The 26882-nt window shown below is 45.4% G+C and overlaps 1 protein-coding gene across 1 annotated transcript in view; it reads right to left on the bottom strand.

The window, feature by feature from the left end:
• The window catches only part of LOC8025820, a 230459-nt gene that overhangs the window by 18515 nt on the left and 185062 nt on the right, over positions 1-26882 (bottom strand). Inside the window, exon 3 of the mRNA XM_042286642.1 lies at positions 2709-2844. Within this exon, the coding sequence (XP_042142576.1) occupies positions 2709-2844 (136 nt within the window). The remainder of the gene's footprint in view (positions 1-2708; positions 2845-26882) is intronic.

Genomic DNA, 26882 nt, shown 5'->3' with positions numbered 1-26882 from the left:
GGACCAGCTCTGGGGTGGAGAGATCGATCTATGAAATTTGTTTCGGTAGTGGGTGCATTCGGCGCAAATTGACTGAATGTGGCGCTGCTAAAGCTATAAATTTAATAAAAGGCACTTTTGAGTCGCCCGTCAGTGACTCGATTAATTCCTAATTCTGAAGTTTTGGTTGGGAGCAGAGTACCCAATTCGCGAAGTTTGTTTTTATGTTGTTTTTTCTTAAAGTGATTTGGGGTTGTGCTTTAAATAATAGATTTCAAAATATGTGCTCGTTTGTGTCGCTGTTTTCACGCTGCGTCGTATACACACTTTAAGACCTGTTGATTAAAATATGATAGAATATCTTTCGGAAGCACTTTCTTTAGGGCAACATTTTATATTTTTGGACAGAAGTGTTGAGATGCGTAAGCCAATTAATTGTACATGACACATGTGCTCAAAACTTTCATATACTATCGGAACGACAAATTACAATCTTCAAAAATATACTAATGAATTCATATGTTGAGTTGGTTATTGAAATTGTAAACTAAATGTGCTGTTGGAGTAGGGAGAGGTTCTACGATGAGTCACGACTGATTTCCAATTGTTTCTCGAGTTTCGCATTCGGTGATATGATTAAGCTAACCCTTAGGATCAAGTGAGGGGAGTAAATACTCAAAGAAAAGAGAAACTGTGCCTGACAAGCGCACGCCGCAATTTGCACCCATGACAACCTTAAAAAAAGTTCTTGAATTAGCTTACCAGCCATCAGTGATAACAATTTTGATTTATAGTGACGCTCTTAAAGACCCTTTAAGAACAAACGTGTCAGAGATTAGGGAAAGCAAACTTCATTGTATGACTCTACATAAAGAATGGTTCTAGAAGCATAGTAATTTTGTTATAACAAAGCCATCACTGAAAACTACTATTGTGCCGAGGTATTCGAAAACGGGTGCTCGCAATTAATTGGTATATTTTAAATCGAACAATCGATTCTGAACGTGTTATACAAACGGATACTTTTACATACGCTTAATTCATGGAGGACTGTCTGGTACAACGCCACGTTTCATTGTTATCAAAAGAAAACTGAACAAAAATGCTCGCTATGTAATATGTGGTTGAACGTGTTTAATCACAAATTTGGTAAACTATTGTTTTGTGTGTTTAGCTTAGAGGCTATTTTTATTGATTCTTTTTTACTGGATTTAAATACGGCGAATCCATATTTCGATTCATTCAGTTCAGCTTCTCCGGCATACCTTTGTCATTGCATTTCTTTATTCAGGTCAATTGATATGTTTTAAGGCAGGTTCACTCAATTGTGTTTGCTTACGACCGAGCTATGTGATATCTGACGACAAGAGCACATATTGGCTCGCTAACGTCATCTATGAGGGGCCCTGGAGCTGCATTTCACTAGAGCGAAGGTTTTGCAGTATTTTTGAGATCAAATGTTCGTACTATCCATGAGAAATGGATGCTTATTAAATTGCCAAAATTTTTTCTGAAGCCAAGAAAAAAATATTGATGCGCGGCAGAAAGTAGGAAATATACGTGAATTGCAAGTGTGCCATGACTATTGATAGATGAAGTCAGTGAGTCCTCTCTTCGTTAGAGAACACAAGTAGCTTTAAACAACTCGGTGTGCAAGCTGTGAAAAATGTGTGAAGTAGGCTTAACGTGTTTGCACTTCTTGATTATGTACTCTATTAAAAAACATATCTACTGCGAATCTCCCTCAAAAATACTGCCCTCCGTTTGTTCATTTAAGTGCATGCATTTTCTAGCGGACAGGTGTAGGTAGCCAAGACGACAGCGGAAGTAAAGATGTTAAGGAAAGAATTAAAACAAAAACTCTGTAGTTGGACACTTCATGAACATTCTTCACAAGGAAGCCCAAAAGGGTACAAGCAATAGGTTAAAACCTTTTGTGGTTAACCGATCGTGTATATGTTTTTTTTTTTTTTTGTATCCCCGTTACATCCGCCCTTTCTCGAGTGAGTTAAATTACAGTGGCGCCTTTGTAAGAATATCCTATACGCCCTCCCGGTCCTGTGCTAGACGGCTACGGTCACCGTGTTTCCGAAATCAAATTTGCCAGCTCTCTGCGCAAATTTGTATCGATCTAGTAAGCGAATCATATGACAAAGAAAACGTTGCATTAAATCTTGTATATGCTGGGTTTCACCACTTAAGTGGTTTAGTAAGAATCAAAGCTATAAACAGTTTTCTTAAAATTATTAACAGGACCGTATTTCAGGTTCATGCAGAGACCAATGTTATGACAATAGATCCACACGACAGTCCGTCTGGCAGTATGTTGAAGAGGATCGTCATTTATTTAGTCATAGCAAATTGAGTAGCTTTATCAGACACTGATCACTGCTCGAGCTCTTGTCCACCTGCATTTATTTAGGTGTGCATATTGTTACAATGTTAGCTGCTTCGTGTGAACCTGTATACAAGTTCTCAAATGTATATATTTATAGAAATAAAAGCTTCTGAATTTAATAAAGAAGAAAATATTTTTCATTCGTAAAATTTCTCATACGTGTGAGGTCGTGCAAAGTTGAATACCCTTCGTTTCAGCTGGTAGCATAAAACATTAGCTTCTGAACACGCCTTTTTTATCTGGTATTGTAGTCCTCACAAAAATCACGCTTTTTTGAACGAAAGTTTTAAGCAAGTCGGAAGATACTGCACCTGCAGCGTGGTATACTCACAGTCAATTCGGATGAACTTTTCCACAAACATGGTCTTGAAGGAAGGAGCGTCGGCAGACACCTCACACTTGTAGTTTCCGCCCGTGAGAAAGTCCACATCTCGGATGTAGACCGTGCCATTGTTGGAGCGTTGCAACTGCAATGAGAGCACGGCCGGTATAACCTGGAGCACTTAAAGGGTAACTGCAAAGAAAAAAAATGTTTTTGTTTAAACAGCCTAATTGGGACAAGCACGTCAAAAACGATTTTTCCGCGAGAAAAAACATTTTTTACAGCAATATTTATCGCGTGAGACCGATTCTAGTTTGCGGCTATTTCGCCCGTTTTAAATCGCGCGCCACCAAGTTGGGATTCAGTGACGTTGAATCCCAATCGGCAGCTGTACTTCTCATTTGCTAAGAGTTTGATTGACAGCTTAGCTCTTGGTTGTTAAACCTTTGTTATATGTTGCAATTTCCTTTTGAGCGGCGTATTTTTACGTTTAAAGAATAACCTATGTGATGAGAGTTATTATTCTTTACAAAAGGTTTACAAGACGGGCACTTCCGTTCGGATTCATACCATAACAAGCAAAATCTTCGCCATTCTTTCATGGCCGCCGAAGTCTCCGCTACCGCCTGTCTCGCCTACCTCGACTAATCGTTTCGCCGAAGTGATCAGTGTTTCGTGCTGACCCAGGTTACACCCAGGTTTTGAGTGAGACGTCTTGAAGTGAAGTATGTGTGTTCAGCAGCTGTCGCAGGCGTTAGTGATAGGAAGCGATGCGGGGTTTTGGCTTTCATAGCGCGGTTCTTTCGTTTTACTCTTTGCTTGCTTAGCGTGTTTTTTTTTCTTTTTTTTTGTCACTTGCAAATGCTGACTTTTCGGAGATGTCAAATGAGTGATCCCGACAGCGAGCCTTCCAGCAGCCATGTCGCCCTGAAAGGAATGCTATTTGGCTGGAGGCAATCGAGAGTTCGCGTAGCGAGAAACGTGTGCAGTTACGTTCTTGTGATATCGCTCCAGAGGCCGTCGAGATTCGCACCGGGTGCCCTGGGTGCATCGAACGTCCGCGACCAGACACAGCTGTTACGTAAAAAACCTGGCACAGCCAGGTGATTACATAATAGCTGTCCGCAGAAGCCCTCTGACGTTCGAATTCTGGGTTCGCCGACAGATTTTGTTTCTCGGATTTCGAACCATCTTACTTAAAATGTTTGAATGAATATGTACTGTTATCGTAAACCTTGGCTCGTGATCTCGGCTTTGTAGATTATCGTATTCGTATTCTGGAGAGACGCAAACGACGGGCATAACAACATCAGTTGCATATTCCGCATACCTCGCAAAAGCACTTCCCCAGTGACCTTGCGAAAAGCGCGAAACACAGAGTCCGCACCGTCCCGCTTTAGAGCAGTTTGTAGCTGCTAGTGTCTGCTGAAGCTTTAAACTAAGGGCAGTGCCGGAGAGTAAGGAGACAAATTTCGGAAAGCTTGCTCGCCCTCCCCAATTTTTGAACTTTCAAGTGATTGTACCCTAATAAATGCACAACGCCTCTTCCCAGAATAACAAAAAAGCAGTATGTTCACTACGCAAAAAATGGTCTCAGTTCATGCATCATTGGGCAGGTAGGAAACCTTGCCCAAATTTATTCACACCGCACGATGAGCGCAACATGTCGCTGTGCAAACGCAGTCGAACAACACGAAGCATAAAAACGGCAGATTTAGGACAACACTTCGCAGTTCATTGTTCAATTAAAACGACGTAATTTTGCTGAAAACGCCCGCAGCTTTTTACTCACGGTATGCGTTGGGAATCTCCCACATTTGGAAACGGAACGAAGGAAGATTTACTTTTAAAAACGCTCGGCGCGTCCTCCTGGACCAGTTTGACTGGATCAGCTGACGACGACGGGACTGAACCCGTTTAACCTCAACCCCACAACAGCCAATTTACGCTCCGTGTTGGGTGTCTTCTTCCAAGCACTGCACCACACACACCACGAACGTTTCAGTTCTTTGTCGCGTCGCCGTGTTGCACCAACGAGATCCCCGAAGTCAACGCAGCGCTGTCGTGAACGTTGGCTTGTGGTTGCACACTCCTGGACCCTGTGACTCCCTTCGCTTTCAAAGCACACACGGCGATTACGAATCATACTTTGCGTCTTCCGGGAACATCACAGGGGCAAGTCTCCGGTCATGTCCTCGCTATGTGCTCGCAAACCCCGCAGCTTCTCGTGTACCGTCAAACCAAAACAATGCCGGCGCCAATGCCGCGCCATGTTTAGCGTGCGTTGTTGCCAGATCTTACCGGAAGTCGAGAAGCTGCGTCGTTCAACTCAGCAGCCAAGTTCACAAAAAAGAGTAAATTCAAGGGTGAAGGGCGGGGCGTAGTTCTCCGCGGCGGTCGAAAGAGCGGGAGTTTCAAGTGTGGCGATGTTCTGACTCCGACTAAATTACGTCCGGTGACGTAAAAATTGCTAAAGAAAACGTTATTTTTTTCGCGGAACATTTGTTTTATGACATGCTTGTCCCAATTAGGCTGTTTAGAAAAACACTTTTTTTTTCTTTGCAGTTACCCTTTAAACAGCACGGTGGTCACAGGAAAGCACATAAATAAGAGCACAAAATTATGAGCCAGTTATAACAGGTATGAATAAATTGAGAACTCCTAATATCTTCGGGGAACTATAATGATCATCTTTATTTCCAGACATACATCGGTCTGAGGAGCTTCGGCTAATGAAGAGAAAAAGAGTCTTTTGACCGGGCCATCAGCCCCTTACAGCGGTTAACGGTGTGCTGGGCCAGTATGAGAATAAAGACAAGCATAAAAAATGACGTCAACTTCATCGAAAGTTTTAAATACAAGTCAATCGCATCGACATCATTAAAATCCCATTAATTAATATATAATATCAGTAAACGTTTTAATTTAAAATAATCTAGTTCTGCAGTATTTAAACAGAAACAAGAATATAAAAATATATTTGAAAGATATTGGTACATTTTTTTTGACAGTCCAATTCTCAGTAAAATTATTAATAAAAACACTATAAAAACATTGAAATTTGATCGTCACTGGTAGGTAGCCTTCTTACTCGCGGAACAGATTGCAAGTTTATGTTACTGCGTGTAAAATATGAAATTTTTTTTTCTATTCTCCTGAACGTGGGCATAGTTCGACATCAGCCTCATATTACATCTCTATAGACCCTTTCAGAAATTCAGTGCCATCTGGTGGTTCGTAAAGCAGTTTAGGTTTTGCCCTATCAATGGCGGAAATGAACTTGTATCGGCACCGTCACTTTCGCAAGTCGACGGCACGCGAGGAATTGTTCAGTGTGAGTTCTTTCTCAATCACTTTCAGGTCGATGGTGACCAAGAACGTGCATTCAGAACAAAGCTCCAACCCACTGAGATGCCTCGAGAAAATTCTATACACCAGAGTGCTTTAAAGCCGATTGTGTGCCACGACAGATTGACTGAATCTGAGCAATTAGAAATAAACGCTTACGTAGCTCTTGTGTTCCAGCCCTACTTCGCTTCGTAGTGACCCCCGAACGTACAGGCCTCGCAATATCCGCTTAGGAGCATCTTCAACGTCTTCCTTTATCAGTCACTAGAAGGCCGCCATTCGTATGGCACAGATGCCGTTCCACAGATGATGATAGTGATCAAAGTGGCCAGACTGAATTTCGGAAAGGGTCTATTGGGTTGGTTATTTAGAAGGTTGGAAAATTGGTAAGTAAGATTTGTGAGTTCCATAGCTTGTTCTAAGGTTTGGTTTTATGAAATGAGTGTGTCTGAGAGTGTAATGCGCAGGCCTATGACGATAATAATAATAATGTCCTTTATTTTCTGATAGTGTTCAAAAACGGCCACGAAGGCCTACTTACTGGTACACTATAAACAAGTAACCAAAGTCGGAGATATAACATTAGGTATAACCTTTTTCAATTCATATTGTCAAGGCAAAGCGGGTTTATAACGATTGCATCGTATGCAACGTAGGACCATGGCTAGTCCCGAGCAACTAAATACCGCCTAACAATAAGAAAAAAAAAAGCAGTCCTCAGGAATTTATTATTAAGCAAGAGTAAAAAACACAATATGCCTTGACCTTTGTTTTTAAAGCAGTCCCTGTCTATGGGTGCTTGGCTGTGCAAGGGCGGCACATGACGAATCACAGACGACATTTGCTGCTCTTGCTCAGAACGGGATGCTCACCCTTGAAGACAAAGGTGACAGCGCGCAGTAGACAGTTATTGGAATGATCTATAAAGCGAGCAGTTTTAACTTTTAATAGCCTCCATATCCACCTTGTTCAATGCTAAAGACACCTCACGTATGACGGAATATCGAATGGTGGCCTCATGTAACGAGACTGTAAAGTCCAAGATTGGATCACGTGTCTGTGGAGGTGACAAATATAGTTAAATTGAAGATATATATATATATATATATGTATATATATATATATATATATATATATATATATATATATATATATATATATATATATATATATATATATTTCTTTTTTCTGGAAAAGCGTTTTCTAGTAATCTAGTTAGTTTTTAAAGGGATACTGAAGCGAAACTTGAAATACGCCTATTATGGTCAGAAATAGGTTCAATATGATCAATGATATTCATAAATCATAATCGCGCGTTTGTATTTTGAACGGATGGCTATATTTTTCACCCTAATGAGCCCGATTGGGCGCGCGCTCAAAAATCGGCCATCGGAGAGCGCGATGCGTCTTGGGATATTGGGCGCATTCGTGACGTCACTTGTGCCAGTCGGGAAAGGCTACGGCGTGAATGTTGTGGTTGCGAGCGTTGCCACTTGGTGGCGCGTCGACGATTTACGACCTGTGACAACGTGGCCGTTTGAGATGTGCAAGGGCTGCACGCACGCTGCACCACGGGACCACGGCAAGTCGGCAACCACGGCAGCACTGACAAAACCAGCTCTGAGGCCGGATTCTCAAAGCGAATTCACGACGAAAAAAGTGCGTACGACAAATTTGAGAGAAAACCCGTGCTCTCGAAACGAAATTGTGGTAACCTTTGCGCAGGTTACGTCGGAATCCTACGACAGCTCCGAAGCTGTCTTACGCACTTTTTACGATCAAATCAACAAGGCCGACAGCGTCGCTCAGTTACTTGGTATCGGCCACCAACGGACATTTATTTTTCTTCGTGCTCTTCTCGTGCGTCCCGACTTCAACCAGCAAGAAAAAAGGAAGGAGTACTTAAAACAGACCACGACGATCAAGAACGCAGGATCCACAAACACACGAGAAGAGCTACAACAGCCACGATTCTGCCGACCGAGCGAGCTCGGCAGAATATAGTAGGCCTAGCAGCAACATCGACTCGGCGCACCGTTGCTCCGGCGGTCCTTGGCCAAGACCGTCTGTCCATGACCGGCTGGCCTGCTGAATGGAATATGCCCGCGCGACCCTTGTGGACCCTTACCGGATGAGTAGTTTGATCCCTGAACTAAATTTCAGAGGTCAATATTTTCCCCTTGTCATCTCGATCTCCTTGTTTTCCGCGACAGCGGTGACGAACGCTGTCGTCGAAAAGGGACTCTCATTGATTCTATCTCCTTGTTTTGTGTGATATAGATCTCAAATAAACGCCATACGGATTACTCTGTTATTAGTATGCCATTTTTTATTCTGACTCGACGCTACGTCAGTGTCGAGCTATAGCAGTTCGTGGGAGCTACGCGATGTCGGTCTAACCTTTCTTTGCCGAGTGTCATGTCAGTATCGAGTTGCAATCGTAAAAGATCGGTCCAGAAGCGCTTACCGAAACGCGGTCTAACAGAGCGAATCCAGCACTTCGATCAAACGCGCATGTCCGTTCCGAGTGTGAACAGGTATTTGGCATTTGCGTGGCTCTTGCTGACACCCTCGTAGTTCAAACATATCCTTTTTAACGTCGGCTTGCAGCTCGCGACTCGCAGCAACTAATACCGGCCGTGCCAGAAGCATGCTCGGGCCGTGTCGTGCAAAGAGCCGCAACGAGAACGAGCTCACTGTGGCCAACTACGCTTTGGCTTTCTCCGCCAAGGCTTTGCAAACGCGTTCAGGCCTAGGCGAATTCTGCCGGCACGCCGTATAGCCGCAGAACGGCGCTGCTATTTTGGCACAAGTGATGTCACGAGAACTTCCCCCCATCCACCAGATGAGAATTTGAAATCGTTTAATTATGTTTAAAATTAGTTCTCCTGTGTTTTACAGCGCAATATTTATAGTTCCGAGGTGGTGCCTGTCCCTAGCCCATATTTATGCAACAAGATCGGCGCTAAAATTTCGTTTCACTACCCCTTTAATGTTTGCTTACATGTGCGTCCGGGCGACGTTCGGGTCCCAGAAGTTGTGCAAGTAGAAGCTATTTATTCTCCCTCATTTTAAGGACATCAGTCACAAGTTCTGTTTCCTCTGTTGTTTCTTCTTCGATTTGTTGCTTTGTCGCACCTGTGAGTGTTGTTTGGAGCAAGTGCTTGTCTTTTGTTGACCGTAAAAGTGCATTCCATAGTAAATTGAAAATAGCGTTGCCTAAAAATAAAACTTTCTATAAAAAAAAAACGCGAGACGACTGCGGCGATAGAGTTTACCATTGAACCGGTAGTACAAAATAAACCAGTTTCTAATTGCAATGTGTGTGAAGTGCTCAATGCGTTTTACAGTTCTGTTTTCTGTGACTCGCATCGTGGGAGGGGTTTCTAGTTTACTTTTGATAAGTGAGCACTGTTTTGTACATTTGCTGTACTAGATGTCTTGCAGTTTTGAGGTCGGGGAGAGATGCAATTTAAATATTTTTGTAGCGTCAGCTACACTGGCCGAGGCTGAACAGTTCCGCGTGGCCCTCATAATGAGTCGTGCTCATTATGTGAGCCGTGCTGATTATGCGGAGCGCGCGGCAGCGGCGGCGGAGCTCCGCATAATGAGCACGGCGCACGGCGCGCAGCACTCCGGATAATGAGCACGCATAATGAGCACGCATAACGAGCACGCATAATGAGCACGGCTCCTTATGAGAGCCACGCGCAGCCGCCGCTGCGCCCTCCTCGCTGGTCTGCGCATTCCTGAGGAGTGACGTCATAGCTGCGGCAGACGCACGGGCGCCGCCGCGTGCCCAGCTGTGTGCCTCCATTGCGCAATAACGAAGTCTGACGCTGCACCGGAGCCACTTGATAGCGCCTCTCATTTTGTGCGCATAAGCTCACGCTACGTAAATCCTGGCATAGCCGAGCTAAGCCACCGAAATGTTTTGATGGCACCTTAGTTTCAATTTTAGTACATGTAAGAACTCATTTTATAAGCGTTTAGAACATATCTTAATCTTTACTTTTATTGCACCTGGAAATGTATTCGAATTTATTAGAAAAAATGCATTACGAATGCAGACAAAACGATAAAAAATACGTGCATTAAATACATTTAAATATATATTTGTATATAGTCTTTTCTTGCTAAGGGCTGACCTCAACGCCAATTCAATTCCCCGCTAAATTTGGCGGGGAAGTTGAATTGGTGTTGAGGTGATGTGACGCTAGTTTTACCGCTAAATTTAGCGGGGAAACCAAATGTGCAGTGTTGCATTATGGAACGTCACAAACCTACACGCCAATTCAGCTTCGCTGAATTAGAGGGGAATAGAATTGGTGTACAGGTCTGTAACGTCCCACAATGCAACACTCGCAGTTACACCGACTGCGACGCCGATGTCACGAAACACGAGAAAGAGCGCCTAAAAGCTGCGTTCTAGAATTTGAAGAATTTTTGGTGGGATTCAAACCCACGACACTTCGGTTGCAACCCAGACACGCTACTGGCTAGGCCACGCAGGCACTGCTTGCACGGCTAGGAAACGAGGGAAAGTTTCTATATTTAGCTCTCGCGTTCCACTCTTGAAGACGAAGCTTAAGCCATATTGCTCTATGCTTAAAGGGGTCATGAAACGATTTTCCTACTTCTTCCTCCTTAGCTTTAATCCTGAAATCACGTGGTCGTGACATTCCTTCGGCACCGGTGCGATGACTCCTAGCTTCCACCGTGCTTTTTATGCACCACCATAGAACTTGTCATTCCCCAGTGACAATAAGTTCCGTCAGGGCACTCATTGGCCACGAACGCGAATCCAAATATTCGTCGACGGATTGATTGTTGACGAGCGCATACGTCCGAGTGACGCAGTTCTCATGTCCAACGCGTGAGCTGGGCTCTGTTGACGTCAGTTTGACGCCGGTGACGCCCTTTTGGAACCGCGGATGTATCATAGTGAAAAGGCGGAGAGTTTTTGAAGGCAAGAAGATACAAAATAGTCCGCTATATTTTCAAATGTTCGTACCGAAAAGCTGACTTTTGACTTTCTAGCCGCTTTCTTTTGGCCAACTAAACGATGTGCGATTAGTAAAGTCCCAATTTAAAATCATTCATCCCAACTCAAAATTTGTTTCATGGCCCCTTTCAACCATATTACTCTATGCTGAAGCGTCCTTCTGTAATTGTTTTTTTTTTTCCTTATTCGGCGATGCCATATTCCATGTGTCACGCGAGCACCCGCAGCTCCAGTCCCCGCTGTAAATTCATTGTCAGCCGGTCCACACAAAACTAGGCTTGCGCACATGACAGTCTGTGTGACCTTTCAGGGTCGTTTGTTCTAGAGGGTCGGTGAAACTAATACCATTTAGAAGACAAGGCCTGCGCGTTTCCTCCTCTTAAAGTCATCACTAGTAGTAAAGCCCTTTGATAAAGGTGTTTTCACAAGTACCGCCAACCATTGTTGTGGAAATGCGCAAGACACGTGCCACGAGCAGGCGCTCCGCCGCCATTCGCTTCCAAGGGCCGCTCATTTCAGTGCTGCGCCGCCATTTGCTTCCAAGGGCCGCTCGAGCCTGGGCCACGTGCGCTCGCGCATTTGGCGCTACTTGCAAAGACAAACGAAAAATATCAAGGGGCTTTAACTAGTAGATCCCCTTAGCGCCCCCTAGGTAGCCCGGATGAGCAGCATCGTCTGCTACATCGTCTGCGACATCGTCTGCTCCATCGCCAGCTTCAGTTGCTTGTGTAGCAGATAAGGGAACAAATGCTGACGCCCAGTGTCTGTTGCTATAGCATACAATTAAGTTAGACGATGACGTGGAGCGTGAAATGCATGAGTTAAAATTCCTTACGGCTGTGCGAAGGGCTGCAAATCTCTTCGGTGGACGCTAGACGCTGGCACTGGGTGCCATTTATGAGGGCACTGTTTATACTCCGGGTCGCTGCTTTGAAGCGTTCTTCGGCAGAACGAGCGCGCGCGCTAGAAATGCACGTCTCAAAGCCGGGAGCGCCTGCTAGGTGGCGCTCATTGCCGAGGGGGCGTTCGCATGCACGTTGCAGATGAACTGGCAGCTCGCTATCAGTTCGCGCTCAGCAGTCGCGCACACAGCTGTGGCAGCCAGTGAATGCGACGTAGTTGTGACGTGGCCCTTACTTTCGTCAAGCTTCAGCCTGTTTGTCGCTTGGCAAGGGTCGGGGATCTACAAATGTTGACGTCATGCGCAAGCCTTGTCTTTCAGGTGGTATTGGTGAAACCCACTAGTCTTTATCGGGAGGCTTTCGCAGATATCATCCGAAGACGGGAGTAGGTAAACGTGCTAGGTTCATCGGTAGTCTGTACCGGTGACGCGAGCGCGTAAACTTGTTGCGTCGCTGTGGTTATTGCTTTATTCTGTAGACGCTGCAGGAAGCGAATATTTCTTTGATGGAGACTCTGAGTGCAGATGATGTGCCCACATATTGCCGCCCCATGGGGCTCCTGCGTTGTCCAGGGGGCGCTGCAAAAAGGGACTTGTTATGACTCGTTTTGGGTAGTACAAACTTGAGCGTCTCAAACTGTCACGCGTGCAGAGGCGTGTCTGCTCTGGTGCGGAACGCGACATCACGAGGAGAACACAAAGAAACAACAAAAATTAGAACGCCGTCGAAGCACGTGTCGAAGATGCTAAGAGCGTGAGCCAAAAAACGCCGTATCGCGCGTAAAAAAGAAAAAAATGAAAAAAGAAAAATTGAAAGCGTCGTGAACCGTATGCTGACTTCACCACCCAGAGATAAGCTGCGCGTACTCGAGCGGCGGTGGCATGAAAATGAAACTTTCGATTGTCTTGCGGCGTTGAATCTAGCCGATATGGGCGTCCAAAGGTGTTTTTTTCCGTTTTGAGGTCCACACAGAAATAAAAAAAAAGAAAAGAAAGCTCAATCAACCTGCCATAAGTAACGCGGGGCTCAATATGGTGAGCTTGTACTACCCAAAATGAGGGCGCCACAGTTTGTTCAATGCTTCAGCGCAGGAGGCCTATGCGGTGACAGATAGAAGTTTATCGAGCTAGCTTTATCAAACGATCTCGCCTCGAGAACTCGGCGGCGCGAGTTGGCCACCGAACGGCTCAGCCGCACGCCCCAAAACGTAGTGAGACAAGCCGGTCCGAAATTTCTGCAATATGCGACGGGCAGCTGACTACAACGACCTACTTTTGCCAGCTCCGTCTGCGTATTTACAGCGTTCCATTATTTACAAAAGTAAGGCACTCCAGCGCGTGATTGTGGCTTCAGAGACGAAGTGTTGAAAATGCCATGTATTGAGAAGTTGCAGGCATAACATAGTGGCTTCCAAACCTGCCTTCGCGTAATGGTTGCTCACGCTCAAGTGTCTCGTTTCAAAGCAAGCTGTGCTAGCTTACGCTTGTAGCCATACCTTCGATTCCGGTGTTTGCGCATGTATGCTTAACAGGCGTAAGTTTGTGCCACTGCGAAAAAAAAAACCCGATTAATTGTCTCCGGTGAGGGCTCTTTTCTCGGCTCACCCTCGACGGCCGAAATTATTCCTGTATTTTGAAAAATAAACCACTCGTGTTCAATACATGGCGGTGCTGTTCATGTTTGAGCTCACCACAGTAAAACATTGGCAGTCTTTCACACACCTTCGATTCATTGCAGCTGCCTTAGATTCCCCTTCTCTTTTCATAGGGTGTTGACCAAGAATGGGAGACATTCAAAACACCGAAAATTAGAGTGCCAAATAATAGGAACGCTAAAAATAAACTAAGACCTTTGAAAGCTGAAATATCAAAACGCCGAAAAGCCTTCACGCCGAAAACTCAATTGGTCGAAACATATAGCACTGAAAGTGCCTTCCAGTTTCTAATATTGCGTTATCTGCTCACTGGTCACGAACTTTCCTTCGCGGGGTTCATGCGTTAGAACGTGGAAGACACTCTTAAAAGTGATGGCTTGAATCTTGAATGGCGAAGTACCAGCCCCTTTTTCCTAGAAGGCATCCCTTTTTCGTGAGTTGCTAAAGCACGACCGGGGCTTCCCATGTTCCCCGGTGTACTCCAAAAAGCTGGATGGCATCCAGGCAGCCCTCATCAATGTGCCTGTCCTCGCAGTGCACGACCCAGTTGCAAGGAGACAAAAGTCTCAACGGATGCTTTAAGGTACAGTCTCGGCGCAGCACTTTTCCAAAAAACATGGCCCCGACTGGCGACCAGTGACGTACAGCTCACGGCGTTTAACACACTGTGAAACAAGGTACTCTCAGATTGAGAAGGAAACTCTGGAAACGGTGTACGGCTGCTAAAAGTTTAATTTTCGTTTTTTACGGCCGAGACCTTTCGTTGGAATATCAAATAAATGAATGTGGGTCATGCCTCCCCAGTTTGCAACGCCCGTTCTTGCGACTCATGAATTACGACTACCACTTCAGCTTTATTTCTTGGAGTACTTGTTATGGCAGACACGCACTCAAGAGCGCCAAGCCCCCGTAGCGAGGTAGAGATGAAAACTACAAAGACATCAAGGTCCAAACAATTTTAGTCTGTTTTAGCGTGGTGAGCGAAAAAACAAGCCGGAAAATTGTACAATAGACAGCCAGAGGTTCTGTTCTTTCAAGGGTCATAGGAGCTCTGATACATTATCGACCACTCATAGGCCAGTACATATTCTATGCCTCGGAGCTGTCAGTCATAAGTGGTCTGTTGAACCAATGTAGCATCACCTAAAGCACAGCGAGCCAAAATGCCACGCAAGATGCACCCGGGGCACTTAAGAATGAACAAATTAAGATGAAAAGCTCATCAGTTATTGTTTTAGACTGGAATGTCTCAGAGACCCGAGATATGGTTGACCAAACTGAAACCTGCAAGGTTAATTCGTACGCTCTGCCCGAAGAGTCACAGAAGGGAAAGTCATCTTGGGCTGACATAGAATTGCCGCTCAGGATGACCCTCATAGGGAAAACTAAAAATTCTGGGTCTTGGGTTTTTTGTTTAAATTCTGAGAGTGATGCAAACGAACACCTGGAACCTGTCCTTCTTTTTCTTGTAATAATAATAATACAATTACTACTACTACTACGATTATGACTACTACTATTACAACAACAACTACTACTAATAATAATAATCATAATAATATTTTACAGCGAAGCTGTTGTGTGCTAGGATCTGGAAAAAATGCGTCCATGGATGTTAACAAAAAATTATCAGGTTTAAACGGCGTTCATTCGTTTCGATTGGTGGTGGCAAGTATAAATAAAAAGAGGGGGGGGGGGGAGGGGGGAACCACGTGAGTCAGTCTTCCTCGACATTATTACATAGCGAGGTCCAGATCCCTTGTCATCATCTGCGGTCACCGACTTATCTCAGCTAAGAGTGGGCTGTGACCGGGGTGATGGCAGAACGCGCCGATCTAACCGTCTTTTCTTTCGCTTCTGCAATGCTAATAAAAAAACTTGGGATCATTCGAAAAAAAAAAAAAAAAACTGTTCTCGAGATGTGTTTCGAAAAATTGGGTTTCGAACTAGCAACGTCGTGTATTCAAAGAGCTCTTCGCCTTTATGTATGTAACTGTCTTTATTCAATCATTTTAGCAATTCGCTGTAACGTCCTGTAAAACATAAGATATTTTAAATTTGGTTAACCCCCTAGAAGCTGTTCAAAATCGTTCCGCTCGTTTTATCCTCAGTAATTATCACCGCACTGCAAGTGTCACCTCTATGAAATCTAACTTATCTTTGCCTAGTCTTGCCTCACGCCGAAAGGTAGCCCGTTTGTCTCTCTTCCATAAAATATTTCACATAACTTATTCCTCAGTCAACGTCTCCTCACACCACCTTTCTATGTTTCATCCCGTCTTGATCATCCTCATAAAGTAGGTGTACCACTATGTAGCACGAACACATTTCAACAATCTTTCATTCCCAAAACTTCTTTGGATTGGAACCGCCTTCCCACCTCCATCGCCATAATCCAGGCGGATGATTTGTTTAAAACTGCTGTTTCTAATTTTTATTGTTCATAAGTAATATGTGCTTTGCCTTTAAGTTATTCATTGTATAATTTTTCTTGTTGAATGCAACCCACTCCCCTCTGTAATGCCGTTGGCCCTGAGGGTATTGAAATAAATAAATAAATCTACCAACTAGGGGTTGTGTTCCTTCGTCTCTTGACACAGCCATTTTCTAGCGACGTTATCAGTTGGCCTATGAACTCGCCATGGCTAGACCGCGTTTTGTTCACTCTGACGAAGAACAGCTCGCCAACAAGGATCGTCGGCGCGCTCAACAGCGCGAATGTGTGCGAACTGAGCGCCGAGAAGCCGAACACACATCGGCCCAACGGGGTGAGGCCGATGGTGTGGGTCCATCGGCTTCGATTGATTCTTCACTTCACCGACAAAGAACGTGCCTGTCTAGAGCGTCACCGGCAAAAGAAGCGGGAGCGTGAATGGCGTCGCCGGGCACAAATGACCGACGAAGATTGGGCCGCCGATGCCATGTGGAGACTAGTAGCTTTTGTGGAAAAGATAACAGCTTCGCTGGTCCTCCATCGTCACGTGAAGTGGATGGGCTCTACAACTATTTTTTTAAATTGTATGTATGACAGAAGGAGACCGAGAAAAGAGCTGCATAACTGCAGCTTGACGAGTTCTTGGCCCCTTCCCTAAAATTGATAATAGGGGAATGTCACAAAAATACAGCAAATTCAGAAATAAAATCAATTACCAATCTATCAAAATTATTAAAGGTATAAATCAGTTTAGCAATTCGAAACTGACACTTGCACACGAAAATAGAAAAAAAAAAAAAATCTGACGACAGTTCATAGACACACACAGTATGAACCTGTGCTCCAACAAAATCTTCAAAAAGCCTACGTCTGAAGTTTATATCAAACATACAAATCAGCAAAAAAGAACAAAATAAAATAAGATTACTGAGTTTAACACTGAGTGAAATGTCGCCATGTATTGACACCTTCTTAAAAAAAAACATTTTGGAATATCTTTTGTTTTTGATGCGAGAGGTTGGATGTTTTGAATATTTTGATTATTAAGTAGTCGGGAAGTGTGTTCGATAGTGTTTCTTTTAAGGTTGTTCTACAACTCGGTACTTTCTAGTTACCTATGATAGCACTGATGTCGGTGGCGATTAGGTCGTCAGGGACAATATTTCACAGTTTTGGCGTCTCGTAAACTTCGATCGTGAAAAAAAAAAAAAAACTTTTAGCTTTTTTTGTTTTGGTGAAGAAGGAAGACCAGCGAAGCTTATACTATAGTGGGTATGAAGTAACGGGCGGGCCGCAAGTCGTCAAGCCAGAGTGCGAAGAAAGGAGGTTATAAATAATAGGAGGGGTAGCTTGCAATATTCGTTAAGCCTAGTTATAAAAAGTTTAAACGATTGTTCGGCCAACGCGACCGTGACACCTCTGACAATTGATGCGCGTGACATGTCGCGTGCAAGATGGATGGTTGATTTTAGGATTCCCTGCGGGGGTTGCGCGCGCTCCGTCCGGTGGACTTTATCAGGTCGAAGGCTAGACGTGAAGCAAGCAAGCAAGCGGTTGAGGTGAATCACGAGCCGACGACACATCACTGAGCAGCTGGTAGATCGGACGATCAGGGGAATTGCCGTAATCGCAACGAAGAAAACGAAAGCCTGGCGTCGCCGGGACGCTAATTCGGTCGCCGAACTGCGGAAAGGATGCATTTCGGCTGTCGGTCGCGGCGGTGGCTGGATTCCATCGATGTGGAGCGTGGTGTGCTCCGTGCAATTCCAGTCGCCAATAAAACATCTCCCAGTCAAGTTGAGCTGGTTCAATTTGTCACGACAGCAATAAGACAGCCCAGTGGATGCCCTGCATAGCGGTTGCAACTAAAAGAAAAAGCCAAACGTATTGTAGCGTGATAAACCGTGAGAGCTATAAGAGCACAGCTATCATTTGCAGGCGGGCGCGGAAATCAACGTCGTAAAAATGCGTAAATATTGGTCCAACCTGTCGGGTCGACATAGTTAAGCAATCATGTGTGTATATAATTTATTCTTGCTTTGGCTACTGTAGTATTTATTGGCCAGGAGATAAAAAGAATACTCCCCGTTGATGCACGGTGATGCACGGTACATTACCCATGACACGCCAGCAGGCAATCGTTACAGCGCTGGCGTTCCACGTTTAATACGATCGTTTTCAGGATGGTAGCGGTCTATAGAAAACAAAAGGCATTTACTTTATAGTTGAAGGTACGTAACGAAGCGCAGGGGGTGTTGAATCGGTCGGCTGGTGCGGGCCACAGTTTCTAGCTGTGAGGATTGAGAAATGAAACCCATTAGCACCACGCTCCATGCTACCCGCAACCATCAACCACGTGACGGTCACGCGCTGTGGTCACGTTGGCCAGATCAGCGAGGAGGCTGAGGAGGAAAATGAGAGAGGCGAGGCGACAAGAGAGCATGGCTTTTGGAGGCAACGTGGCTGACGTCCATGCCCCCTCCTATACCCTTCTAATCTCCTTGGTGGAAAGGCTGAAAAGGTTGACGCTGTCGCTCATAGATGGCGGTAGCTGTCCAGAGTTTTGAGTCATCATTTGTTTTCTGGCGGACACGATACTGGGGAAAATGACCCTTAACAACACAGCTGTAAAAAAAAAAAAAAAAAAAAAAACAGGAAGGAAGGCAGTCAGCACCCGCTAAAAGGCGGGCATCCGAAAGACACTTCCTGCCGTTCTCATTCATTCAGTGCACATAGGGGGAATCTAACGGACGCAATATTTGACGGCACTGTGCAATGGGAAAGCTCAGAACAAGCTCACACCAATATGGTGCCAAGATCATCCATCTTGAAGGTGTAAAATGCACGTTGCAATAGCAATCTGGAAGCTCGCTCGAGGACCTCGTGGATGTGGAAGCTCGCTCGCTCGAGGACCCAGTAAACACGCCATATTGCGTAGAGTTATCGATGTGCTGATAGCAGGCGGCGATAGGGTGACGATAGATGCACGCTTAACGTGCATTCACACCACGATGTAAGATATATGTAGGCGTGGGCAGCGCGCGCGTCCCAGCTGCCAGATAAAGTCCTCTCCTCGGTTTGGTTGCAAGCTGCACCACCAGATGTCTCCTCCATATGCGGCTAATGACTGCCTGACAACGGGCCCGGTTCCCCACGCTTTTCTATGGAAGACGCGCTTGTTTTAAAACTTGCTTTTTTGGGGGAGCAGCTTCATGTAGGACTTATTACGTGTGTTACCGATGTTGGCTTAGACGCCGCTTCATCATTGACCCTACTTTCGTGCTTCGACAGCGGCAATAACGCAATAACAGTTTTATGAACGCGGAGATCTCCGGCGCAATGTTCAGGTCCGCTTTCGTTAAAGTCAGAGCAGACGCCCCGAGCGGAGAGAGCGCGTGCGCGGGTGCCATGGGAACGAGATACTTTTTTTTTCGTAAGTTGCGCCGTCCGGAAGGTGGGGACGTTATCGGCTAAGGCTACTACGCCGGGCGCCAAGAAGACTTTACCTGGTCGATCACTTCGCAGCGTTTGCCGTGCTGTGTGTCCTTACCTTTATATCGTATTCCGGGATTCGCGCTGGAGCTCGAACCGCAACCACGAAGCGGATCCGTTTGTTTACATTATCAACCGAAACTGATATTGTGTGAGATTTTTAAGAAACCGGCATTCGCAAACCCCCTTGCGAACGCGGTTGAACCGCTAGTGTCAATACGGTGTTACATTCGATTCCCTAACAATCCTCCCTCCCCTGTTCCGCCTCCCTTCCACCTCCTCCCCCCTTTAACTGGGATGGAAGGACCTGGGGGTGTCAGTTTATCGTAACGCTACCGGATAGATTTGCTGGAAATGGCCATTATTTCCGTAGCTGCACGCACGGATCACGAAAGACCGATCGCCTGAATGTACATGAAGAAAAAAGCAAGGACCAAGCGCTGTCATTTGCATTCTCATTCCGATTCAGGAGACGTATACATACAATGTGCCCGCACGAAAATTGAAGAATAATGAGCACCAACTGCATTACATTACTTCGCTTCAAGCACTCGAGGAATGAGGAGGTGGAAGAGTTACAGGGAGCTGTTCATTACCATACGAACGTTCGCAGTGACGAGCAAGCGGGAATACGTGCGTAAATAATGCGCGAACTCGGGCCGTCGTTGTTTCCTATTAATAATACGGATTTCATGCAGGAAGTTTCTGTGCGCACAGAATACCTTTGTCCTGGAAAAATAAAGAGGGGGGGGGGGGGGCAGGTGGGGAGAGTTGGAAAGGAGGGAGAGCTGCTTGTATGCGTTTGAGCGAAGGCACTGATGCCGTTTCACAATAGAACTTTACAGCGCTTATAACGTCTCATATTATACCAAGAAAGCTTCTGCGAATTCTCGAGGCATATTCCACACACATGTACACAAAGGTGGTATTGTGCACAAGGCGATTATTGGAAATGTCTCTACTGAGTAACGCTCGACGCTCTAAGAAACGCTTCGTGAGTTTACTTTCCCACAAAACACGAAACGAATCACGGCAATCTGGGAAGGCTCCTAGCAAATGACAAAATACAAAACTCGATTAGCGAAAAAAAACAAAAAAAAAAAACATGCGCAAGGACGAGGAGCGTGAATAGCCAATGCGGACATCGGATTTTTAAGACCTAGTCGTATGCACGCTAAGCAATCTGGAACGCCTGTTTTCCCGCAAAGCATTCCGGAGGGTGAATCCCTGCAATTAATGGAGGTCACTTGGAGGATAAGGTGCCTAAAAATATGCTTAGACCTAAAAAAAAAAAAAAGAATGTCGGCGCCGTGACACCGAGATAGTGAAACAGCTCGCTTACATCGCTTAAAAAGGAACTAAAACACTTACTGAAAAACAAAACAACAACAAAAAAGAACAAGTCAGAGGCGAATTTTGACGTGTTTTTATCCTGTGAACCTAAATATCACGTTCGCATTCCCCTAAGATGTAACTAAACGCGAGAAAACGCGAAAAACTTGAGACCAGTCGTGATGTCATTCTAGGATCTTTGGGCCGCGCCAACAACGTGTCGCTCGTGTGGGCAACGCGTGCAATTGCAAGCTTGCCATGTATATTTTTCCGCACTGACACCAGTCGTGACATCTCCTTCTCACATTTTTTGAAAATATCAAGATTGCATGTGCATAGCTTTGATAGGCGCTGAAGGTACGCGAGGACAGAGATTCCGAAAACTCCTAGAGTGACGTCACGTTCCGGGAAGATAGTTTAAAAATTAATTTCTGTGGCCTCCGTGCACCAAATTGTAAAATAATCTCCATGTTCGTGATCCCGGAGGCAGAATTAAGGTCATTGAAGTGTTTTTTTTTTTTTCTCAAATACACAAAGAACCGCTTCAGGCTTTAAACAGTGCAGATTGTTTGGTCTCAACATATTTTCAGCCATTCGCCGTGCGCCCTCCGAGGATTACAGTGGCTCTCTCTAGTGCGTTGCGGAGAAGTAGACCTCCCATATTAACTAGAGTGTGTGATTACCGCTAGAATTCTGCGTTTTCGGATAAATCTGAAAAACTCCGAAAAACAGCCGCCGTTACATGTTTTGTGTATCCGCGTTTATTCGACAAACTCCAAATAGCAATGTTGAGAAACAAAACAAAAATAAGATGGTAATGTACAACTCCGTTTGGTCAGCACACAACGTATAGCCCTAAGAGAATGCCACTCCAGTTTCCTTTCATTGACGAGTAATGTGTTAACGTTTAGCTCGTCAAAGTTCAATAAGAACAAGTCATTCGAGTTCTGGGTCAGAAGAAAAACCACCGTTCCGGTTTCTAGTTTGGACCATATTTGTTTTGCTTTTTAAAAGAAACACGGGTTTCGGTTTCGTGAAAGTGAAAGCTGTGAACCCAATAAAACTCCGAGAAACTCCGATTTTAGCGAAAAAAATAAACTTAAAAAAACACTCTGAAATTGATGACAAATAAACACCGAAAACACGGAACCCTAAATGTAGCCGCTCTAATATCCGGGGGTACGACTCATGATCTAGCGGTTTTCCTTAGGGTAATGAACCACATTCCAGCCGGCTTTGCTTTGTTGAAATCGCTCGTAGCGGGTCGAACATTGATAAACCGTCAAGAAACAAAAACAGGGTAACAACTGTTTACGTGCAGCTTCAGTGTTTATACTTGATAATTTATACAAAGTGGCAATTGCGAGTTTTAGAGTTGCACACGCAAAATTTAAGTGTACTAAAAAATATCGTCGCCGCCATTGCGCAAGCAGGCGAGCCATAACTGCGTTTTGGATTTGCGCATGAGGACGACCTATTTATTTACGAAAGCAAAGTTTTCGCTTACACTATTCTAAAACTTGCTAATGAAACGGTACAAATAATGTGTCTTGCAACGGTTTGCCTAGGCGCGCCTATATAACTGGTAATAAACTTGCGCCGGCAATAGTCGAGCCGAAGAATTGCTGTCAAAAGCCTCTCCCTTCAATTACGGCCCACGCTTCTTGAGCCGTTACATGCTCTCAGGAGAGGTCGAATCGCCAAGCTACGCTTCCGCCGCGGTCGCACTGCCATGGAAGGACTTCGCCCACTTGACTGCCTCATCCTCTCAGGGAACATCGCCGAAAACTGGCGTAAGTTCCGACAACGTCTTGGGCTGTGCCTTAAAGCCACTGATTCAGGAAAGAGACGCAGCAGTAAGACGGCAATACGTCTACATGCAGCGCGAGAAGGTGCAATAGAAATGTTCAGCACCTTGCGATGCTCAAGAAAAAAAAAAGAGCGAGAAAGCTTTTACAAGCTGCTTGCGAAATCTGGAAGCTGCACTCTAAAAACGTGAGTAGAATTTCCTTCTTTAAAGTAGGAACTCCCGTTTCCCCTATGTTCCTTTAGAAAGGGAGGAAAATTCCTTTTTCAAAACGAGGAAGAAATTTGCTCCCCTAGGAATGGAGGAAAGTTTCCACCTATTTGAGCTCGTGGAGAAAAGATTGTTACCCTACCCGAAGGGAGGAAAATCACCACCTTTTTTCTTCCACTAGAGGAAACTTCTGCCCCGTGTAGGTGATATAGCTTCCACTAGATTGCTCTGAAAACGGGAAAAGAAATGTTGAAGGAACGTTAATGCTTCTCCTACTTCCCCCGACTTTCAAACGCTATGTAGTAGATACTAGTAGAGCACTGCACACGCTGATTGAACGGAACACAAGCAGAACAATACCCAAAAAGCAGCAATAAGGCAGCGACACCGGACCTCCGCCCTTATCTTTCTTTTTTCATTTCGACTCCCTCCTTCCTTTAAGTATATATATATGCTAAGTTTGCACTATCGGCAGTTTGATACTCTACACCCATGTGGGTGTACAGTATGACCAAAAAACGCGGGATGACCAAAAAAACGCGTTTTTCGTTTAAGGCTCGTCAAATTATGAGGCGCTGGAGAAATGCAGCCTTCTGCGTTAAGTCCTTCTTTCGAACTTTTTTTGTTCGCCTTCCGCCTCTTGAAAAGCATGCGGGAAGGGCCTTAGAACCAGTCTTGGGTAGTAACGCGTTACTAGTAACGCGTTACTGTAATTTCGTTACTTTTTTGGTAACTTGTAACTGTAAAGAGTTACTTTTTTAAAATGTAACTTGTAACTGTAGTTCTATTACTTTTTTCTAAGGTAACGATGAAAGTAACGACGTTAGTTTTGTCGTTACTTTCCAGTGTTTTATGAATAATACAGGGTGACACAAGGAGACGCCAGGCTCTTTAAATCGACCGGAAAATTCGGTTTCTTAACCTATTGCGCTACAACTTTGTGCAGCGTTGCCCACAGATGGTGCATTATTATATTTTTTTTTTTGTAAAATTTGCGAAGAGCGAGCTTATCTGAGGAAAAAGTAGAGAAAGAAAAAGGCTTAGCTCCTATGAAAACGCAGTGACACCACCGGTCTGCAAACAGCACGGCGCCGTTTCGCACGGGAGACAAGAGATGGCGCAACAAACGCCGCCAACGAACGAGCATACGGCGCCGAGAGCAGGGGCCCTAAACTCGTGAAACACAAAGTTCGGTCCGAAAGTTCGCGGAGCGCGCCGATTGGATGTTGGCGACAAAAGCGCCAAGTCATCGTAGTGATTGTCCAATCGGTGCGCTCCCTCAACTTCCGCCCCAACTTCGTGTTTCACGAGTTTAGGGCCCCAGGCATTTTGAGCTGGCTACCTTTCGACCCAAAGCGGCGCGAGTTCTGCAGGCGGCGACAGTCGCAGAAACAAAAAAGACAGGCGCGGTAACAGCATGGAACTGCAGTTCCTTGTCTGAAAAAGGGCCGGCTCTCGGCGTCGTCTGCTCGTTCGTTGGCAGTTGGCGTCGCGACCGCTTGCGCAATCTCTTGTCTCCCGTGCCAAACGACGCAGTGTTGTTTGCAGACCGGTGGCGTCGCTGCGTTTCCATAGGAGCAAAGCCTTTTTCTTTCTTTACTTTTTCCTCAGGTGAGTTCGCTCTTTGCAAATTTTACAAAGAAATGCACCATCTGTGGGCAACGCTGCACAAAGTCGTGGCGCATAGGTTAAGAAACCGAATTTTCCGGTTGATTTAAAGAGCCTGGCGTCTTTTTGTTTCACCCTGTATATCACTGAACGAGTACAATTTGAATATTCCTTGCACTACTCAAATCGTCCATTCCGACATTTCGAGTGTCAAGTTGGCCTTGCATAAACTTGTGAATACATTCTTTCTCACGAGTCACAACCCGAATATAGCCACGTGGAGATGTCATGAAAAAAGACAAAAAAAAACTAGTTATCTTTACGCACGCGCTTGTACTTTGTGACTGAACACTTACATCTTAGTGTCTGGAAGCACTATCTATGTTGTGGTTTTTCTTTTTTTTCTTCTTTTCGTGAAAGCGCTTTGTAATCGGGTGAATTAAGCGCGAAACAACAATACACGCGGAGGGCACTGAGCATGTTTCGTATTTTGATTTGCGCCACTACTCTGGCGTGGAAATTTTCAAACACTAACTTCGAGAAGCAACTTCTGCTAGTTACAATATGAAGTAAAAAGCGTACTTTTTTATTTTATGTATTAAAACTTGGTGAGAGGCGTTTTCTAGTTTTTCCTAATTTTTTTGTGTTATAGAAAAGTAACTGAAAAGTAACGTCGTTACTTTTTCAAAGTAACTGTAACTGTAACGAGTTACTCTTTTGTTGTGGTAACTGTAACGGTAACTTCGCTACTTTTTTCTGAAAGTAACTGTAACTGTAAAGAATTACTTTTTAAAAGTAACTTACCCAAGACTGCTTAGAACGTACCTGGTATCGCTGCGCCGCAGCGTTCTTCCGCAACATAAAGTTCGAATGCTTTCCTCTCCGTCACCATGGCAACGAACGCCGAATGAATAGAAGCACGCACGGTACCGCCGCGTGAAGCTAGCAACAGCTGACGCCATTTTACGAACGCCGTCTGCTAGCCGAAGCCGAACGCGGTGTGTCAGATCAACCGCCTCTGCCGGTGCGCCGCTAGCAAAGACGACGAAGCTGAGGCACGCCGACGGCGAATGGGCGAGCAACAGCACCGCGGGACGACCGCAACTGCGGCATTTCTTCGGATAAAAGGCGCGAAATAAGCAAGAACAATATTTATTTGAATCATAACACCCGATATCCAAGTTGGGGACCACATACCTTTGCTGGGTCTTTCCTGTGAACATTTTACAGAGACACGGGGTGCCGCATTCAAAACACAGCTCCGTTTGCAAAATATGGGGCCCTGAAAAGGACCGTTTAGACCGCTACCAGAACCTATAACTGACGTAACGAGCACTTGACGAGTGGTTGGCGCATAAGTCGTCTTTATGCATGCAGGCGGGTGACGGGCTCAGCGCAGCGGATCACTCGAAGTCACCGGGGCCGTCAGAATCCTCGCCCTTTCTGCGTCGGGGCTCTAGATTTTGGCGGCCGCGGCGACGAACGACTGGAATCTATCAGTGTTTCCGCGCGTATCGTCTCTCCTCCAAAACATGAACTTTGCAAGGTGACCAGTGAAATGGAGGCTCTCGCGCCGTCCAGATGGAAGAGAGTTTTTGACGTGGGCCCTGGTGCAATCCACCGTACTGGTGTGCGCACCAGTGTTCGCGTCCACAAAGTGCAGCTTGTGGTTGACAGTGAGGTGCGTGAAGCGAGCGTCATCTGAAAGCTTGCGATAGCCAGCAAAACAGTCAGTGATTATTCTTGTACCAGGGCGGACCCACTCGGCTATTAGCCCTTGCAGGGTTTTAGCGTCACGGGTCTCCTCGGGAACAAGAAAGCAGCACCCGCTGCAAGGCGCCACACCGCCGAAAACCCACTGGCCAGGTCTTAAATACCCGCGATGGTACTTGTGCCGACCGAACACACTCTCGTCTAGTTGTACAGTCACGCCTTCGCCACCAATCATGTCTGAATGCTTAAAGACTGCATTTCCCACAACCTCCCGACAAAGGCTCGCCCAATCAGTTATTGTCTTACTTGCGATATCAGCCTCCCGCTGAATGACGGCGCACGGTAGGTTCTGGCATCCGGAGGATGATTTTCATGAGTTGAAGAAGCGTCAAGTGCGATCCTTCACAAAAAAAAAAAAAAAAAAAAAAAACCGCTCCGTACCGAAACCTTGCCTCGGCACTGAACTTTGACCGGCTTCCTCTTGGGCATCTCAGGAATCATTCACACACCGCACCCCTCCCCCCCCCCCCACCCCCCCGAGTAGCCATCCGCAGATCTAGCGCGGACTTGCAGCTTGTCATCGCAGCTTCGCACTCTGGATACGCACGAAAACCCAGGAGCCAGGAGCAGGCCAACGCGCTGAAGCAAATTAATTGTTTCAAGACGGTCTTTCATGGC

Source organism: Ixodes scapularis, unplaced genomic scaffold (genome assembly GCF_016920785.2).
Source record: "Ixodes scapularis isolate PalLabHiFi unplaced genomic scaffold, ASM1692078v2 PGA_scaffold0__279_contigs__length_252992795, whole genome shotgun sequence".
NCBI lineage: Eukaryota > Metazoa > Arthropoda > Arachnida > Ixodida > Ixodidae > Ixodes > Ixodes scapularis.
The sequence above is the reverse complement of the archived record's forward strand: the minus strand, read 5'-3'. Positions and strand labels throughout refer to the sequence as shown.